We start from the raw sequence: 20,298 nt of genomic DNA on the forward strand, positions 1-20,298 counted from the left end.
TATTACCACCTTACCCTTTAATAGTAACAGCTAACATGTATATAGCACCTCCGATGTGCCCAGCACCACATCAAGCCCTTTATAATTATTTTCCCATTTGAACCTCACAAACACCCTGGGAGGTAAAAGACAAGGAATTTGGCCTAGATGACCTCCAAGAGCCCTTCTAGCTGCTCTGATCCAGGACCATCCTGACCAAGGCTAGAATGCCTCCTACAGAATCCCCGAGATAACCACCCAACTGCTTGCATGAATACTTCCAGTCACAGAGAGCTTATTACTTAAAAAAACCGCATTCTAGCATAGCTCCTATCAAGTTCTTCCTCACACTGAACCAAAATCTGCTTCTCTGAAACTTCTCGTTGGTCCTAATTCTGTCCTACAGCTATGAATCTGAGCCCTGCTATAAGAGAATGAACAAATCCTCTAAACTAAGAAACTAAAAAACTAAACGAAAAAAGAAAAAGCTCAAAATGAAATATTTTCTAAGGAAATGTTTACAGAACAGGCAGCAGCTACAATCTCACAAAGTTCAAAGAAAATCCTCTTAAAATTGTCACCACTGTACAGCAGTCAGATCTTAGTAGTTGGAAATGGCATGAGAAAGACGACACTTTAGGACAAATATCCAAGGGGTCAAAAGGCCCAGGAGCTAGCTAAGCTACGACATTTACATCCACAGCCAAAGGTTGGCTGCTCTGACTTTCATCACCCACTAGGTGTCGCCCTAGCCCCATAGCTCTCTAGACATCGACATCATTATAGTGTGCTTGGATATCAAGTGACAGGCCAATAAACATTCCAAACTTTGGGAATTTTATCAGTATTTAAGAAAATCAAACTGCTCCCCTGTCTACAAAAGTGGAGTCTAAAATATCATACAATCTCAACTGCAACTATACTAGAAGAAACTCACCTTCTCACAATGTATTTTTTAACACGAGGGCTAACTGGAGCAAACTGATGGTATAACAAGCCCGAAAAATGTGTAACCCACCTTGTAAAACATACTTCTAAAATAACATCAAAGTTGCCTACTCAATAAAACAATCATCAATCATTGTAGTTTTGTTACCATCAACCTAATTTGAATTATTCTTGATTTAAGAAGTTACAACAAAAATCCTTTCGTTTTGCCAATTCACACTGCTCCCTACCTTCGACCAGTCTGAAATTAGTGAGGTCTTACACTATTTGCAAATGTGACTCATTCCTACACTGCCCCACCACCACCACCACCCACACCGCCATAACCCTGCACTTGAGTTACAGAACCACACACACATATTCAGAGAGAGGATCTTGTCCACCGGCCTCATTTTCCAGTTAAGCCAACCGCTCTTGGAAAGACTCATCCATGATCACTGACGGTGCAGGCAGAACTAGAACCCGGGTCCACATGCTCAGCCAGCACTCTTCCCCAGCCAGGACACGGTATATCACCTTCTATATCTATACCACCTTCTATAGCTAGTTTCCTAAAAATGTCTAGCAAGCTGTAGAGATTGTAAGGATGTCGATCCTGAGCTAAGAATGCCCTGCAAGTGAACCTAATTGGCTATCTCCGCTGATGAGGCACAATTTCAAAATTTTTCTCACAAATGCTCATAAAAAAGAAAACCGAGATATATTTTGTGTTCAGCTTCTCTCCTCAGACTAGTCTCTGGCAATAAAGATGTGCTCATCTCTGGCTTATTTTCTAATTTAAAAAATAACAAACACAGAGCAGCAGACAAACCTAAAGAGAATCCAATTAATTTCAGGACTAATGGGCAATTTCATTTCTAATTAAGATGCAGTGGCATCCTAATTAAAATTCCCTGGCAATGACAGGCTGCTTGGCTGTATTGGGGGAGGAGGGCAGGGGAAGGGGGTGGCAAATGGGACATAGCAAAGCAAAGGTAAGGTGCAGCGACAGGATCCCACTTTAGTGTGTAATTAAAATCTTTACCACTATATGGCAGACTGGACCTAATTATGGAATTGCTATTTACATAGTTTTAATTAATTCATCCTCACTTGGAAATACCATATAGAGAAAAAAGAAAAGTCTCCACTGCTCAACCTCAGAACAGGAAGCAGAGGGTGTTAAGTCGAGTTCAGGACGAAGGTTGTGTGGGTGTTTTGATAATAAATGACGATCACTGTAGGTGTGTGCTGACAGCAAAGGGGAACGGTATTTATGTTGCCTAGCCCTTCCCAAAGCAACAGCCTTCCAAAATGAAGAGCCAACCCTGCTCCCCTAAATCCTGGCCTCTTCTTTCCAAAGAATCAAGGCCTTCTTTGGAGGTGGAAGAAACACAAAAGAAAACAAGTTCTAACTTCTAGTGACTTTTTGAATAGCCACAATTTTAGAATGGAAACATTTTGTAACAAGAACTTTTTACTCCCAGTCTAATATAACAGATGTACCATGAGAGAAAAGGCCCACTGAGGAGAGCATTTAGGATATTGTGTGGAAGCAGTATGGGAAGAATTAAGGCTAGCCTCCACAAGTTACTCAAGTGAGAACCAAAAAGTTTAACGTTCATTCTGATTGCCTTCTGAGAGCAAGAATGGGAAGATAACAAGAGATCAGTCATCTTGACTCAGTGTGCTGCAAAACAGGGAACAGACATCTGAAAAGTAAACAGTGAAAACATAGGGGGGTTCACAACTTTAGAAACTCATTTTATGGAAGTAAACAGTATCGTTTCTGTTTGGGCTTTTACAAAGTTTAAACAAACACCTTTACAAAAAATCCCTACTTACGTCAATTTAAAAGGGAGTTCATGATCAAAAAAATGCTTAAAAATACTGTATTTTCACATTATAGCTATGAAAATCCAGCCTGATTAGAACCAAGTTTTTTTTTTTACACAAAGTCCTTCATAATATTTACATCTCCGTTCGATGTTTCCTTGGGAGCAGGTGGTGGTATTTTAAGAGTGTTTTAAATAAGGAGTGCTATGGTACTATGTTTAGTTTATTTTTAAGGGGGACAGTGAAAGAATGGTAAGAAAATGATGCACTAAGGCTCTGCGCCCAAAGTTCTCTTTTTCAGAGCCCAAATCTGTGAATTTTCCCAAAAGAGAAAGAGGAAATAGTACCCCACCTGATACAAACCAACCTGAAGAATAAAAGCATTTCACAGAACCTCAAGCTTTTTAAAGTTCCTCAAAAAGTCCACCCCTACAGGACAGTCCCCCCAGACACCTTTCACAGGTCACCGCCCCGCATTAACTCCTGAAGATAGATAGTGTTCATGTGATAGGCGGCCATCCAATCAGAGTGTCTCTTGGCATTCCAGCTATAGGACTGCGAGGCTGCTGCATAGTACTCCTGCCATGCCCAGTAGCAGGATCTCCAGTAATCCTCATAACTCTGAGCATTGGTGGGGAAAACTGGAGGTTGCTCCCCAGCGTGATCACACCAACTCTCCTCGTGAGGCTCCCACTGCAGCTGCTGAGGTGCCCGCTTGGGAACACTTTTCCTGCTGCGCTTAGAGGTCTGGTTGGCCCCTTCCTCCCTCCCCAGGGCTTTCATCGGGATGTGAGGGACACCTTGGCTCTCCTCCACACTTGGGGTTTCGCTTCCATTCAAGGGCTGATCGGGAGAAGCATGGCCTGTCACAGAGGCCAGTTCGCTTTCTCTCACCTGGTTGTCAGAAGAGCCTTCCAGGCACGACTTGTTCCCTTTGCTCTGGGATGATGCTCTCGAGCAGCCGGAATCACTGTCACTAGCTGAATCTTCTGAGCGGCCACTGCTCACCAATGCCCGGGGGCTCTCTTGAGTTTGTCTCCATTTTAATAAACCATTTTGGGGCTGCAGGGCCTGCTCCCCAGGACCAGTATAGTGCCTGATAATTTCTACATGCTTCTCTAGTCCCTCCTTAATATAATGTTCATAATCCTCCACCAATTCTGAAAAAGTCACTACACAGGGCTGCTGGATCTTAAAGGAAGACAGACAAGGGATTTTGGGGAGTGTGGCAAGTGAAGCTTCTCTGGCTTGGTTCTGAAAGATGCTGGAACTTTCAACAGGGGTCTGAACGTAGTTCTCTACAGGTTCTTTCAATTGTGTGGCATAGCCCACCCCCCTGGAGAGCTCCACTTTTTCTTTGCTTCCATATTCAGAATGGCTTTTCCCTGGGTGTTTCTGCTTGGTAGCTTTCTTTGACTTGACTGTCCCTGTAGGACCTGAAGCTGTCTGCGACAGAGCCACATGGCTACTCTGAGCTTTCTGGGCCTGAATGATCCGATCTGGCTTCTGAATTATTTTGGGGGGTTGGATGGGTACGTTAACCGAGCCAACTGTCGGCATGGCAGCTTTGACCTCAACATCCCAATCCAAACATTCTTCCATCAGGCCAGGAGGAATTGGATCTACAGAATAAAATAAAGAAAGGGTTACTATTCCCCTAGTACTCTTATCAACTTGCAGAGAACTGCAGCATGGGCTTCAGCGGTCCTAAGAACACTTCTCTTATGAGCTGTTCTTGGAATATGGCAGACAACCTCCATCCTCACCAGCAGCACTTCCATCTGGTGGAAGCATCCAAAGTTTCTGAGGGTGTAGAGAAATCTTTCCCAGCATTGTCCTCTTCCTCTTCCCTTTATCAAACTTAAGAAAGCAGAAGAGGAACAGGACGTGTGCTCCCCACAACTCCTCACCTACCTGGAATTCGATTAAACTCAATAAATATTTATTAAGCACCCACAACATGCAAAACATTATTCTTGGGATGGTTTTCCAAGTTTAAAATCTAACTGGAGAGAAGCAAGAAGGATGGGCAAGTGCACAAATATCTATGAGTAAAGAAGGGGAATATTAAACTGTGTATGCCTCTGATCCAGCAATACCACTACTGGGTTTATACCCCAAAGAGATACAAGAAAGAGAAAACAGATCCTTATGTACAAAAATATTTGTAGCAATACTTTTTGTAGTGTCAAAAAAACTGGAAACTGCAGGGGTGCCCATCAACCAGGGAATAGCTAAACAAATTCTGGTATATGTACGTGAGAGAATACTACTGTGCTGAGAAAAATAATAAAGGGAATGATTTCAGAGAAACCTGGGAAGACTTAATGAAATGATGCAGTTAGGTGAGCAGAACCAGATGAACAATTTATACAGTAACACAAATACTGCAAAAACAAACCGGCTTGGGGATGAGAAGACAAATTGTAGTTGAAAATAAAACTTAATTCAGAAGAAGGACTGATCAATGCTTAGGAGAGGAAGTACTGTAAGTAAAATGAGTTGGGTCTTGAAAGAAGGGAGAATGTCAACAGATGGATAGAGGGAAGGGGATCACAGAAGGAGAAAACACCATTCCAGATTCAGGAAGACGGCGTAAGCAAAGGCGAGGAGACAGAAGAGGGGAGGGAATTGAGAGCAGTCCAATTTGGCTAGAACAGTGACTATGTGAAGAAGAAAAGGATGGAAACCTGGGATGGAACCAGATTATGCTGAGCCTTGAACACCAGGATCAGAAGTTGAGACTTTAACCAAGAGACAAGAAGAAGGCTCTGTAAAAACCCCTCTGACTCCCAACAGGATGACATTCCTATTCTGACAGATAAGAGAGGCATCTCTTGAGTTCATAAAAAGTAAAAAGCTGGCTGACCATTTTACAGAAAAGTGTGAATGAGGAGTTGCAGCACCACTGTCTAGGTAGTCCAGGACTCTTTCCCAATACCAATAAACATGCCAATTCAGGTCTGCCTTTCACATTAAAAATCATGAAGCCCTTACATTAAGCCCTTGGCTCAGCTTCCTTCTTACTGCTGCTGGCCCTGCCTACTATGTAGCTCAGGGACCTCCCTTAGATTTTCACCCCTTCTGGTCTAAACGACGTGGCCTAAGTTGTTGACACCTACACTCCCTCTACCACTTTTGTTGCCCAGATCCTCTACCTAGACCATCTCTGATCCTTTTGTCCCTAGTCTTCTAACCTGAGTTGTTCTTGCTCTCTCTCTGCTGACTGCCTTAAGACGCTGAAAATCTTCCCCCACTGGAGCTACCTGCTTCTCCCTGCCTTAGGTGACTGCCCTGGGCTTGACCACTGGTTCTCCTAGCTACAAGTCCTTGCCAACTCCCAACCTCATCTAGTCAGATTCCCAGGCCTTTCCCAGCTATTCTGTTGTCACTCAAGTCCCAGGGTAATACACATGCACAAAGACTTGCCCATACCCTCAAAGATCTACTATATTTATTACATAGTGAAAGATTCCAACTTGACACCTCCATGCTCTTTATCATGCTATTTCCCTTCAGGCATGCTATTCCCTTCCCTTTAAAGAAAAATGACATTTATTCTAATACCAGTTTCCACCAAAATGGGCTTTGCAGGCCAATTCTCTGGCAGATCTTAAAGTAACAAACAAATATGAACAGATAACATTATCATTTTTAAAGCACTTTGAATAAACACTAATCAAACTGGACTATTATACATAGAATGAACTTCCAAAGGGAGACCATGTTGCGATTTTACTTCTGGAACTAAAATTTAAGACTTGACCAATTTCATGCTTCATATTCCTTAAAACCATATACTGTTAAATGATATCAAATTGCTTGCCTTCTCAAAGAGAAGGTGAGAGAATTTGGAACTCAAAAATTTTTTAAATGATTGTTAAAAAAATTTTACATACACTTGGGGATATTTAATGAAATAAACAAAAAATATATTTTCAAAACTATATACTGTTATAGAGAGAATGGTCTAGCAGCCTCTACTTATACAAACAGAGAGTTATTATGCAAAGACCAACCCATCTAACTAAAAGCAAAGGTAATATGGCAATCAAATACATCTTGAGCTAGGCAGATCTTTTGATAACAAACTGTACCTGGCAAACAGAGGAGGTTAAGATTACATTTCTGGGCAATTGTCATCATCATATTTTCTTCCTCTCCCCGGCAACAATAGGTCACCGCCAGCCCCAAAGTACCTAGAAGAGAGAAGTGTAAAATTATACTTGCCGCTGGACATAAATGATACCAGCAATTCCAACTATCTCATAAGGGCCCTCTCCTCAAATAAAGTAAGCCATATTTTTTTTTTGTTTTGTTTTGTCTTTTACCAAAACGTCCAGCTCTGCCAATCCGATGCATGTACGTTTCCCAGTCCAATGGCACATCCAAATTTACAACCAGATTCACCTTCTCAGCATCAATCCCACGTGAAGTCTCAAAATGAATAAGATAGCAGTTGTTTATTTAATAATGTTCCCTCATGTTATTTCAAAATGTACATTGCAATTTCCACCAAAAAAAATCTATACTACTTTGGCACAACCACAGATGACGGGCCAAATTAAGGACAGAAGTGTATTTGAAACCATGGGTGAAGGTAAATTTGTTTTCTAATTTCTGCATGTGATACAGTAGAAACAGTACCTGACTGGGACTTATGTCCCAACTCCTACCCTTACTAGCTATCTCACTTTGGGAAAGTCTTTCAAACCTCAGTTAGCCTCAGTTTCCTCATCTGAAAAATAGATACTACACAAAATGCTGCATAAATATAAGCTATTATTATGTGAACCATTACTGTTTTAGCTCTAAGAAAAAGGACAAATATCAGAGCCATTTTAAGAAATCATTCCACAGAGCTGGAAGGAGGTAGGCTTTCTTCTGGTATCCTCTCAATACACGCACACAAAATATACTAAATCTGTACATCTGAGAACTAGAACGTGTCAAGATGTGTTAGTCATCCAAAGTGAACAGGAAGCTTACCAAATCCGTTGAAATGAGGACTCTGCAATGGAACTGCTTCAGTTTCGCCATAGCATCAAGACGTTGGTTTTGATTCATGCTACCTAAAGAGACCCAAGAACATCCATTTTATAACCTCTTCATAAGCACTGACGCTGCTGCATTTTTCTATCACTCAAATACACAAAAAGCAGTGATCCTGACACCCATTCTCAGTATTTTAAATAACCTATTTTGAGATTTATAATTTCATTCATATGGGTAAGTCCTCCAACTGATGCAAATTCTGGTCCCTTCAAACTTTAGCAGATTGTCTGATAGGCTGATACAACTGAAAGAACTTATCACGTGGTGACGAGGATCTCCAACTGAAGCTAGGCTGGTCTCTGGATGACAGTAACTGGGCCCTTACTAGGCCTCTCTTGTCCTGTAAGACCTGCCAAAGCTTGTGTTCTTACTATTATAGCTTTCCAGGGTCACTTCCGCAATGAGGCATAATAGCAAGATTTCAGTTCTCTTCAAATTTCTTTCCTACACATAACAAAAATAGCTGGCATTTATAAAGGCTTTAAAGGCTTACAAAGCACTTTACAAGTATTATCTCATCCCCACTTTCCAGACGAGTAAACTAAAGCTGAGAAAGATTAAGTGACACACGCAGGGCCACACATAGGTATTACGAGCCTGAAGCTAGACTTGAACTCAGACTCCAGCTCTACCCTCTATCTAGGTGCCACATGAGGTAACAAGGAGATATAATGATTCTGAACGAATTACGAGAGAAGCTTCTTAGAATATGGCTCTAGAATAAAGGAATATTCTAAATTCATCGCCACACACACACAATACCTATGCCTACTGATGTTTTTCAAAAAAAATATACATATTATATGATAAATGCTCCAACAACGACGATGAAATACACTGGAGAGAGCATCTGAAATAGTTGGGCTAGAACTCCATCTCCACCATTTACTGGCTGTGTGACGTCACCATCTCTCTGAGATTCAGTTTGCTCATTCACAAAACAGGAATGACACTTGAACCATCTATCTCACAAGTCTTGTAAGAAAAAAAGGAGATTAATGTATGTCAATTCCACTTTGTAGCCACACAAGGCATCATAACCATAAACATGAGCTCCCATCCCAATTACAATGAAGGCTTGTAACAGTAATTAAGGTTGGGACTTTTTGCTGTTGACCTTTCATGATTCTGGCCTTTGTTTGAATGGGCAGATAAAGTGGGATGTTTTTGTATTCCTTGGCACTGAGACAACTGGGAGCCATTGATGTGTATCTGATGTGATATTGGGGGTGGGGAACTTCTCCAAGATATATAAGTGCAAAGGTTAGCGTTCTCGCTCGGAGCTCTGAGCCACAGCAGGAGTGCCCTGTGAGTCTGGGCCAGCCATTCTAATGAGCGCCCCGGCTGTACACCCAGATGTGGATAACTACAAATTGTATTTGGTCTGTAATTCAGGGTGCTGGCTTTTTCCCCTGAACTAGGTGGATGTTATTTGTATGCTGGATTAAAGTAAGATTGTTAATCCCTTAATGTTACTTTCCTTAAGTAAAGAAGATCAAAAGGACCTGTGTTGGCAGCTTTCTGGGTGCTGGTTGTTGGTGGATCTTACACCCGCACAGAAGCTGCTAGCTGGATTGCTGATACAAGGCTTAACACAGCACTATACTTCACACACTTTGGAAGGTTTGGAGGGTTTTCTGATGCAAATTTAAAATGTTTTTCTATCAGAAAACACTCTGTCCCAAACAACTAATAGGTGAAAACCATAGCTGGGTCACAAAAGCACCTCATCTTAGTCAACTTACTTGCTAATCTGAAAAAAATACCCCAAATAATTCATTCCTGCTAGTCCAAAAAAGACACTTTATGTGGAAGGAAATGGCAATTTCTTTTATCTCTTGCTAGATAATAAAAATGGCAACTCTATTTAGATTACAAAATTTCATCACTGTTATGTAACTTAACTAACAAAGTAATCTTTTCACTTGTAAAATAAAGTTCACAGTGGACATCACAAACATACTCTAGAATTCCACAAAAACAATTTTCTAACTGGAACAATACTTTGTACTACTTCAAAATTACATAAAAATTGGAGGAAATCCCTTTTTTTAACCTCTCAAAGTCAAATTTAAGTAGCAATTTTCTTTATTTGAAAGTTACTCATCTGACTGCCTCAAAATCCAAACACTGCAACTGACATACACATCTTACTTTGGGAACTTCGTTCCAAGGTATTGTTGCAGAGGTTAAAAGAACCACTTACCTGAAATGCACTCAGCAGGAAAGCCCTTGGATGACAAGATATCAGCCAAATGCTGGGCTCTGTTGAAAAACAATATACAGATCTCAAATCTTATGATTATAGAATTCATCCAAAAATCTTTCATATTCCCATGACTATCTTTCTTCTTTACCCAACATTCTCTCTATCTTAAATTATATTACCTGCTATGTAAATTAGAGAAGACCAAAGCTTGATTAAATGGAATTCTACTAAATAATTCTTGCAAGTGTTGGGTCTTTTCCTCAAAAATCTTATGAGGCAAGGGATGTGAATTTACCACTTTGTAATACTGCTTCAGGCCTGTGCAGAAAAAAATTAGGAATCATTAGTACAGAACGAACAGGCAGCATGCCATTTGTTAAAAATTATTACAAGGGCTATAACAAATGTAACAGCTGCCAATGGAGGGAAAAGCTATCAGAATATCATGAACTTAATAATACGCCAATGGACATATCTAAAACCTAGACATACCAATAAGACTTGGGTCACTGGAATTCAGCCTTACAAACGTGGGGTCTCTCATGTACTTCGTCAAAGCACTGGCCAAGAATTCAGGGTAGGTGGCTGATACTGCCAGCATCTGTTTGTTGGCAGGCAGAGAGGAGTAAATCCAACTGGAGATAATAAAAGAAAAATAAACCCTCTGGAGATATTTAACAAGAGTATCCCTTGGAAAAGAAAGTAAAAAGATATCTATGCATTTTGTTTTAATGGTTAATGCAGTTATTTTTCTTACTTTATTTGTTCCTGGAAGCTCCCTTCTTCTAGAAGTTTATCTGCCTCATCAAGAATAAAAAGACGGATACTGGCTGTGTTCAAGTAGTCAAGTTCTATTAACTGTTTAATTCTGCCTATGTTTCAGAAAAAATAAAAACTAAATAACAGTGAAGGGCCAACTACATACAAAGCAAACATTTATGCATTATGCATATGTGTATATACATATGTAAATATATATACACATATAACATCACTTTTTAAAAATCCAAACAATAGTGACAGTAACTGTTGGAAGCCTGAGAGCAGACCAAACACTATTAGTATATTCCCCTAATTTCCTTCCCCAGCTCCCATTAAAATCATGCGCACAGTTAATAAATAAGCCAAAATGGAAATGAGGTCATGTGTTCTAATTAATTCAATTTAAACATCTTTTACTTAAAGTGCCTATTCAACATCTAATAAGCAATTACTAAATGCAATATATTCTGTGAAAGAAGAATACGGCTAGAGACTGGTTTTCAGAGTTAAAAGACACAGGTTCAAGTCCTGCCTCTTACACAGACCCTGGGTAAGTCACTTAGCCTCAGTGCCACTGGCAGCTCTTTAGACTCTAATCTGCAAGAGGGTTGCCAGGCTGCAATGGTATTCTCCATATCAAGGAAATGACACGTGCAGACAAACAAAACAAGTACAAAGCACTGCTAGAGAATCGGACTACGAAAAAATAAATCTCTGCTTTCCAGAAGCTTCAACTAGGCCCTGGATGCTACCCTAAAATCTTCCCTCCTGAGGCATTCCCGTTTCATCAACGTTTTACAAGAAGGATAGATTACCAACTCCTGGCTGGCCTGCCAGAAAGCAGCTAATCTTTCACATTGTCTTCAAATCCATTTTATCCCAAATAACATTTATGATTTATTCTTCAGGATCTCAACTTAAGAGGTTTTCTTATTTTCACAGGATCATAGATTTAGATTAGGGACATCTGGTCCATCCCTCTTCTTTTACAGATAAAGAAATAAAGGCCAGAAAAGTTAAGTGACTCATCATCCAACATTATACAGGTAGCAAGAAGCGAAGCCAGGATTCAAACCCAGGTTTCTCTAACTCCAAAACTACCACTTTTCCTAATGTACCATGCTGTTTTCTCATTTGATTAGTGCCCATCTCTCTGCTTTAGCGTCTCTGACACCTGCCATTAAAAGAGCAACCATCACCAATTTCAGAATACACCATGTTCTTGCCCAGAAAAAGAAGTTTATTCAGTCCCTAGAGTAAACAAGGGGACAAACTTACCAGGAGAGCCAACGGCAATATGGCATTTTTTAAGTCTGGTCTTGTCTTGAGCTAAAGGTGTTCCCCCAATAAAGACATGGCATTCTAAACCTTCCATCTTGATTCCAATGGCTGTGATAACAGAATGGATCTGCACTGCAATCTCTCTTGTAGGAGCCAAGATCAGAATCTGGGGGTTAGGGGAATAGCAAAGGGAAAGGAAGAAATCAATTCTCTTTTCAGAATAATTTTTAAAAATATGGAAAGCATCTAGTCCCCAGAAATACTCCCAAGGAATGAAGGAGAAAAGAGCCGGCTGGGGCTCACGAATACAATCCTTCCAGTCACCAGTCACCACTGGAGCAGTAGTGTGAGCGCCATCACAGTGCTGTGGAAAGCGTCTGGGCAACCCAGGAGGGATGCTCAATATATCCTGCCTTCCAGTCATGTCAAAAGTGAAGCAGGAGAGTAAATCAACTCAACCATTAATGAAGCGTCTAAGGAAGGCAGGGCACTAGGCATTGGGGGCTATGGATAACGCCCGAGATCTACCCTCGTCAGAGGAAACTCGAGATGGCGCTACGGGAAGGTTCCTCTTCTCAGAGCTGGAAACGTCAGGCTTTGGACTTCTGGGGCTTCAAGCTTTGCCATTTGTCCTGATCACCATCACCACACTTAAGAACCCCTTTTACGCCTTACACGTCCATTGACTCGGGGGCTGCAAAACCCTTTTGCTTGGGCCCTGCAAACGAAACTCACCTGCGTGGCCAGGTTTTCAAGAATGAGCGAGTCCAACGCCACGGTGGAGAACACGCAGGTTTTCCCGGTGCCAGACTTAGCCTGAACGATCAAATCTGGAGGGAAGCAAGCAACCACTATTAGAGTTACCGGCAGATACAGTTGCTTCCGTCGGGTCAGAGGTGGGACACGGCTGCCTGCACGCATGCTGCCGGCTTCCCCATCAGCCTGCAAGCTCCCTAAAGGCAGGGCTGCTGGTATTGCCCAGTTTATCAATGTTTATTAACTTAGAAGATCACGATTTCCCGTGCCCCCCAAACACCCCCACCCCGGTTAGGTCGTCATTCAGAAAGCCACGTGCAAGAGGCCGGTAAGGGCCCCGACCCTGAGGAGGGAGGTAGGGGGAGGGGCTCCCCAGCCCCCAACTCTGGGCTTGTGGGGTGGGAGGCCGCTTCGAGCTGCTGCTGTTTGGTTCAGGCTGTTTAGGCGTAAAAGTGAAGGGTGCGGGCCCCGGGCCTTACCCAGGCCGCAGCGGCCCAGCGGGATGGCCTTGAGCTGCACCGGCGAGGGCCGCTCGAAGCCGGCCGCCCGCAGCCCCTCCAGCACCGGCCGCGAAAGCAGCAGCGACCCGAAGTCGGCCGGTTCGGCCAGCAGCACGTCCCCGGTGCGCGCCCGCGGGCCCCCCACGTCGTGCGCCGTGCGCAGGCTCCGGCCTTGTCCGGGTTCCCCCGGATCCACAGAGAGTTCGGGGACTGGAGCTAAGCCCGCCGCCATCGCGGCGCCACGAGTATTAGACGCCTCCGCCGCAGCTGCAGCCATGCCGCCCACAACTGCCGCCGGATCTCGCGAGAGGAGGGGGACGGGGCGCAGAAGCGGCCGCGCGAGGCCAGAGAAACAACTTTATTGACAAGCCGTCCAGAGCGGATACGGACAGTCGAGGCCGGCCTGGTAATAACGGGACGGAAGGACGGAGGGAAAAGTAAAGGCCAATAGAGAGACTGGAGTAGAGAGAGAGGCGGGATCAAGAGACTTGGAATCAAGGGCGGAGCGGGTGTGGGGGGGAGTCAAAGGGGAAGGCGGAGGGAGGGGCCGGAAGGAGAAGGGGAAGAGGTCCTGGGTGTGGTGCCGCCTGCCGGCAGAGGGCGCCACCGGCTCACGCTTGGGTCCGTCGCTCTGGGGCTTCTAGGAGTCGCTCCTCTCCTTCTCTTTCCCCTTCCCTCTCCCCCTACCCGGTGACCTGGGGACGGGAGGAGTCATGCAGCCCACCCCCGGCCCAAGGGGGCAGGTCAGCTTGGCCCCTCGAGAAGCTGCCAGGCGCTTCCCAGCGCTTGGAAATCCCCTGGAGACACAGCGCCTGGAACCGACGAATCTTTTTTTCGGACTCAACCTTTCTCTGGGCTCAGCCGGCCCCGCCCCCGACATCCGGACTATTGTTGGACTGACGTCACGGCCGAAAGCATTGTGGACGTCACAGGCTCATGACAATGACGCGGGCCCCTCAGCGAGCGTGGGGATCTCTCAAATTTTAACCCCGTCTGATCTTAGCTCGATTTTTTTTACAGGTTTGTTTTTTTTTTATAATTGAACTGCAGCTTTGTAACAGTCAATATTTATTAAGCGCCTACTATGGGCCGGGCGTTAGGGAAACAAAAGGAGGCAAAAGACAATGCCTGCCCTCAGGGAGCTTACAATCTAATGAGATATTCGTAAAGCGTTTAGCGCAGTGCCTGTCACACAGTAGGCGCTTAATAAATGTTTCTTCCCTTCCCTGCCCTAATGAAGAAAGTGTTCCACAAAAATAACTTCCACCAGGCTGTTTAAGGACAACGTATGCCGCATTCCGTCCCTGTAGTTGCCTACCTATTGGTCAACTCCCTGGTATACAAGAAAAAAGTTGTGGGACCCTAGAGGTCATCTAATAAAATTCACTATCCACACACATAACGTGTTAAAGAGGAAGGATGAGCCCAACAAAGGGAAGGGACTTGGCCAAGGTAACACAGGCAGTGAGCAGTTTAGCTGAGGGCCGGAACACAGTCCTCTGACAAACACACCCCTCCAATTAAGCTAATTTGCCCTCATACTTCTGCGGTTCTATAAGCCCAAGGATGTGGCTACTCCCTCCCAACAGTATGGTTTCCAACCCATCTATGATACTCTTTGTCCTCCAATAAGCAACAGGCATTTATTAAAGTGCTTATTATGTACTGGCACTGTACTAAAAATACAAGGAAAAATAAAGACAATCCTGCCCTCAAGAAGCTTACTTTCTAATGAAGGGAGTCGATCAATATGAATTTATTAAAAAACCTTCTATGTGCTGGACACTGTGCTAAGCATGAAAGATAACAGTCCCTGCCCTCAAGGAGCTGACAGTCTGATGGAGGAAGACAACAAGCAAACAACTACATAGAAACAAGATGCAGGACAAATCGGAGATCATCAACAGAGAAAAGGCACTAGCATTAAGGGGGATTGGGCAGGGCTTCTTGTAGAAGGTGGGACTTGAGCTGAGATATGAAGGAAGCCATTGAAACTGGGAGGCAGAGATAAGAAGGGAGAAAATTCCAGGAATAAGGGACAGCCGGAGAAAATTCCTGGAGTGGGAGACGGAGTGTCACATGTAAGAAACTGTGTTACTGGACCATCGACTATGTGCAGGGTATTAAAGTGTAAGGAGATTAGAAAAGTAGGAAGGAGCCAGGTTGTAAAGAGCTTTAAAAGCCAAACAGAGGATTTTATATTTTATCCTGGAGGTGCTAGGGCACCACTGGAGTTTTTTGAGTGGAGGGGTGACATGGTCAGACCTGCTTTTTAAGAAGATAAATTTGACAACTGAACGGAGGATGGACTGGAGAGGAGAAAGCCTTGGGCACAGAGACTAACTACTGCACAAATCCAGGTGATAAAGGCCCACCCCTGGATGGTGGCAATGTCAGAGAAGAGCAGGTGGCATTCGTGATAGATGTGAAGGTCAAACCAACAGAACCTATCAATAGACTGAATGGAAGGAGGAGGGTTATGGGAGACAGAGGAGATGTGGATGTTACCTAAGTATTAAGCCTGGGTTCCTGGGAGAACGGTGGTACCTTCCACAATAACAGAGAAGTTAGGAAGAGGAGAGAGTTTTTTGGGGAAACATAATAAGTTTGGTCTTGTACGTACTGTGTTTGAGACAATTACAGAACACCCAGTTTGAGATTTGATTAGGCAGATGGAGATGGAAGTCTGGAAGTCAGGAGAGACTGGATGGGCAAATATTAGAATTATCAGCATAGAGGTGATTATTCAATCGATAAGAGTTGATGAGATCACCAAGTGATAGAAGGAGAAAAGAAAAGAGACAGAGCCCTATGGGATACCTAGCATTAGCTTGAGTGACCTGGATGAAGCTCTAGCAAAAGAGAAGGATTGATCGGATAGCAGGAGAACCTGGAGACAGCAGTGTGATGAAAAACTAGAGAAAAGAAAGTCGCAAGAAGAACAGGCTGATCAGAAGAGTCAAAGGCTAAACAGAGAGGTCATGAAGGATGGAACAGAGAAGACCAAGATAGCATCAGGCTTGGTGATTAGGAGATCATTAATATCTATGAAGAGAGTAGTTTCTGTTGAATGAGGTCAGAAGCCAAGTTATAGACAATGAACAAAAGAGACCTGCAAAGAAGGTGGAGGGAAGAAGGGAGTTACATGAACAGGGTATAATGTCCAACGCCAAGAAGTCAGGAACACCTGTAAGTTTCTTCAGGAAGAGAAATTGAATCATCAAAACTATATCACATAGAACAAGCTTCTTATACACAGCAGGTGTTTGCCTAATGTTTGTTGTTTGAATGAATTGCAGTTTTTAGACTGGTCTCCATGCCTCATAATTATAGTGTAGATGGACCAGCACTTTTATGGGGGACAGATTGCTAAATAACCAGTTATTTGGTTGCTAGCACATATGTACAGTAATGGCCAAAATGTAGTTCAAAGGCAAAAGCATAGCCTCTCTCATTTATCTAGCCCTGGGTTTATTTGCATGCCAATCAGGAAGCATAATAAGAGCTGATGAGAATTGAGGATAATCTCTTAGACCCAGTCCTCACACAATTTCTGTGGAATTTTATGAGTGAGGTCCCCAAAATGAGTTTGGGGATACAGAAGGTCAGTCAGAGATTTAGCAAGAGTTAAAAAGAATTTTCTTTTTTTTTTTTTGGAGGGGGGAAGGCAGGGCAATTGGAGTTAAGTGACTTGCTCAAGGTCACACAGTGTGTCAAGTGTCTGAGGCCAGATTTGAACTCAGGTCCTCCTGACTCCAGGGCTGGTGCCCTACTCATGGTGCCACTCAGCTGCCCCTAAAAGGAATTTTCTAACCTTAAGACATATGAGGACAGTAAAAGTTGGTAGCAGGAGAAGATCACTCTGAGTATACTTTATCTCAGTTTGGGACCTTGACTGGGTTTTGCTAGTTGGTACATACCCTTTAAATATGTATTGAAAGAGCTATTCTTTGGTAGGGAGGGGCTCACTAGCCACTACACTCAACGGCCTGAAGATCTGAAGGTAGCAGAGAGTAGCTCAGCAAGGAAAGCTATCAGCGGACCGGTCACACTCAGAAGAGATGCTATAACAAACAGTGGAGGAGTGATACCTTAAAGAGCATACCAGCAGTAGGAGAAGGTACACAAAGAACAGATGTGAATAACTAGGAAGTATGCAGGAAGGAGCCCATCTATAGGAACATGTGTGGCAAGGGCAATTCCCATCTCCAGTACTGCCAAGTTACCCTTCTGCTCTCCATTCCATCATCTCTTCTGACCAAGGAGTCACATTGGCTGGATGTGCTATCTCCACTGTCTCTCTCTACTGATCCTATTATGACTGAGTTACTCTCTGCTACCATGTACTCATTTTCAGAGTCTTCCTGGCAAGGAAGGGATTCTAAAGCTCTTTTAGTGCGTAGGCACATGAGCCACCAATCTGAGCCAGAAAGCCAGCAGAAGCCCCAGATTAAGTCTGTTCTTTTGATTGCCTTTCTCCTGGTATCAATCCCCAGTCCCTGGCAAACTCTCTGACTTGGGGTTAGAAATTCATTTAACTCCTATTAAATCCCTGATTGTCAGTCTATGTCACCAAAACCCACTGAGGAACCCACTTCAATACAATAGGAATTTAATTGAGGCAAGGTCTGCAAGTCACCATTAAGTTTCTATAATATTATATGATAAACCTAGAGACAAGAACAAAAAGGCTTCCAGAAGCTAAGGGACTATGCCTTTGCTTCTTTATATTCATGACTTTATTGTGCATATCTACCAGCAACAAAAGCAATCAAATTCTGGCCATCAGAAAAGGAAAATTGAGGAAGATATGTCTATTATCCTACAGCACTATGCTAGGCACTAGGGATAGTAGTACAAAGAATAAAACAATCCCTACCCAAAAAGAACTTGCATTCAAATGGGGAAAACAGTTACACGTACAACCAAATACAGAATTATGTAAACACAGAGTAAAGACAATGTAACTAAACACAAGATGGTTTGGAAGGGAAGGTGCTAGCCTTCAGGAGGATCAGGAAAAGCTTCATGTAGCACATATTAGGTACTTGAGCTGAGTCTTAAAGGAAGAGAGAGATTCTGGGAGGCAGAGGAGAGGAGAGAGTGTCTTCTAAGAATGGGGGTTTGAACATGGCGGAAAACAACACCAACTAAACTACCATTAGTATAATTTTTCATCCTGCGTTTTTCCAGTAGCTTTCACCAGATAGATGTTCCTTAACAGGCATTAACAAAACCATCTATCTTTTTAAAATGAAAATGTCCTAATGAAATGACAGGCATGATCAGCCCTAGGTAATGAGAATTCATTAGGCTGATGGTGTTAGGGAACGCACCTCGTAGGCATGTGCATGAGGTTACATGAGGTGTGCTGGGCACACCCTAGTGTTTCAAATACAATTGATATTTTGTGTCTGATTTAAAAATTTTTTTCATTTTTAAAGTGAAGTTTAGATGTTACTTTTTAACATTGTTATTCAGTTTTTTGATTCCTTGCCTTGACGAATTCACAGTCCTTTATGATTGAATAATCAATAAATGTTGTCCTTAAAAAAATAAAAATTTCCTGGGCGTACACACTAAAGCAATGTTTTGGACACACTTATGCTGTGCTTCTAAGATGAGGAGTAACATACTTAGTATTGCGGTGTCACAGTGATAGAGGGATGGGCCTGAAGTCAGGAAGACTCATCTTCCTGAGTTCAAATGTGGCCTCAGACACTTAATAGCTGTGTGACTCTAGACAAGTCGCTTAACCCTGTTTGCCTCAGTTTCCTCATCTGTCAAATGAGCTGGAGAAGGAAATGGCAAACCACTCCTGCATCTCTGCCAAGAAAACCCAAATGGGGTCACGAAGAGTTGGACCAAAGTCCAATGACCCAACAACAAGATTTAGTATTAGGCTGGGGGCCCACACCATTTGACTTTCTGTTAATGGTAGCAAGAGGAAGTGAAAGAGGAATAAAGGCTTCAACTCCCAGGAACTCTAACCAGCAGCCAATCCATGGGGATTTGCCTGATCATGTTTTAGAGAAATCTCCTGACTGTGGTCTTCTCCACCCTTCCCCACCCAATTGTTCCTTCTGTCCCAGAGACCACTTTGATTAATTGCCCCGAATCAGCGCCCGAAGCCTGATCCTTTGGGGAGCAAGGCGTCAAGTTTGCTTTTCTCCTTGTGTGAACTGACAGGGCCTTCTTCATTCTCATCCAGGCAGCATAATAAATAACCTGCCCCCTTTGGCAGGGAGTTTATTACAGACTGATGGGATATTTAACAATAACTGGGGGCCCCGTGATTTATTAGGTAGGAAGATTCACAGCGTCTCTGAAGACGGAGAATGTGGAATTTAATTGATAAAACGGCTGTCAGTAGCTATGAGACGTGCTCAATAGAATCTGCATTTGAGGGTTTTTTTTATTGGAGCTGTCAGGAAGGGTTTCTGCTAATCATATGCAACTCCTAGAGATGGTGGTGTCTGCCACTGATATGTAGGTGAGGTAGGAAAGGGGAACTGGGAAAGGGGAATGGGAAAGGGGCATCTGTCAGTTATACAGTCCTTCTAAAGGACATGATAGAAATGTGAAAATTTTTTTTAAAAAGAAAAAGTAAAAGGAAGGAGGGCCCCACTTTAACTGGTCTTCATCTTCTATTTGCACTAATATGCACAATTCACATGAAATATATACAACATGCTATATATGTAAAATTACCTACATCCTACTGTGCACTTAAGACATTGTTGTGCATACAATACATATACCTATATATATATGTATATATAGATATATATATGCATCATATATATGTGCATACACATCTCCTCCATTTAGATGAATGCAATAATCAGGTTCCAATTCCACCTGCTACCCATCTTCCATCCAAGATGAAGGGCACTGAGCTCCGAATGATGAATCTTATCTTTCCATTTTGTTCCTGGCCTTGGAAACCAAAAATTAATGTTGTCTGTGTTGTGTTGAGTCGCCATTTCGTGG

The 20,298-nt window shown here is 42.9% G+C and overlaps 1 protein-coding gene across 1 annotated transcript; it reads right to left on the minus strand.

Annotated features, from left to right (window-relative positions):
* Positions 1-2,641: 2,641 nt before the first annotated feature.
* On the minus strand, positions 2,642-14,158 carry DDX20 (DEAD-box helicase 20). The gene is made up of 11 exons (XM_036767752.1): positions 13,285-14,158; positions 12,785-12,879; positions 12,047-12,215; positions 10,764-10,878; positions 10,499-10,641; positions 10,186-10,324; positions 10,004-10,062; positions 7,732-7,814; positions 7,074-7,179; positions 6,840-6,941; positions 2,642-4,364 (listed from the first exon to the last, which is right to left on the minus strand). The coding sequence occupies exons 1-11, from the start codon at positions 13,580-13,582 to the stop codon at positions 3,199-3,201; spliced, it is 2,475 nt and encodes an 824-aa protein (XP_036623647.1). The 5' UTR covers positions 13,583-14,158; the 3' UTR covers positions 2,642-3,198.
* Between the last annotated feature and the right edge of the window lie 6,140 nt (positions 14,159-20,298).

The sequence above is a fragment of the Trichosurus vulpecula genome, chromosome 7 (assembly GCF_011100635.1).
Source record: "Trichosurus vulpecula isolate mTriVul1 chromosome 7, mTriVul1.pri, whole genome shotgun sequence".
Taxonomy (NCBI): domain Eukaryota; kingdom Metazoa; phylum Chordata; class Mammalia; order Diprotodontia; family Phalangeridae; genus Trichosurus; species Trichosurus vulpecula.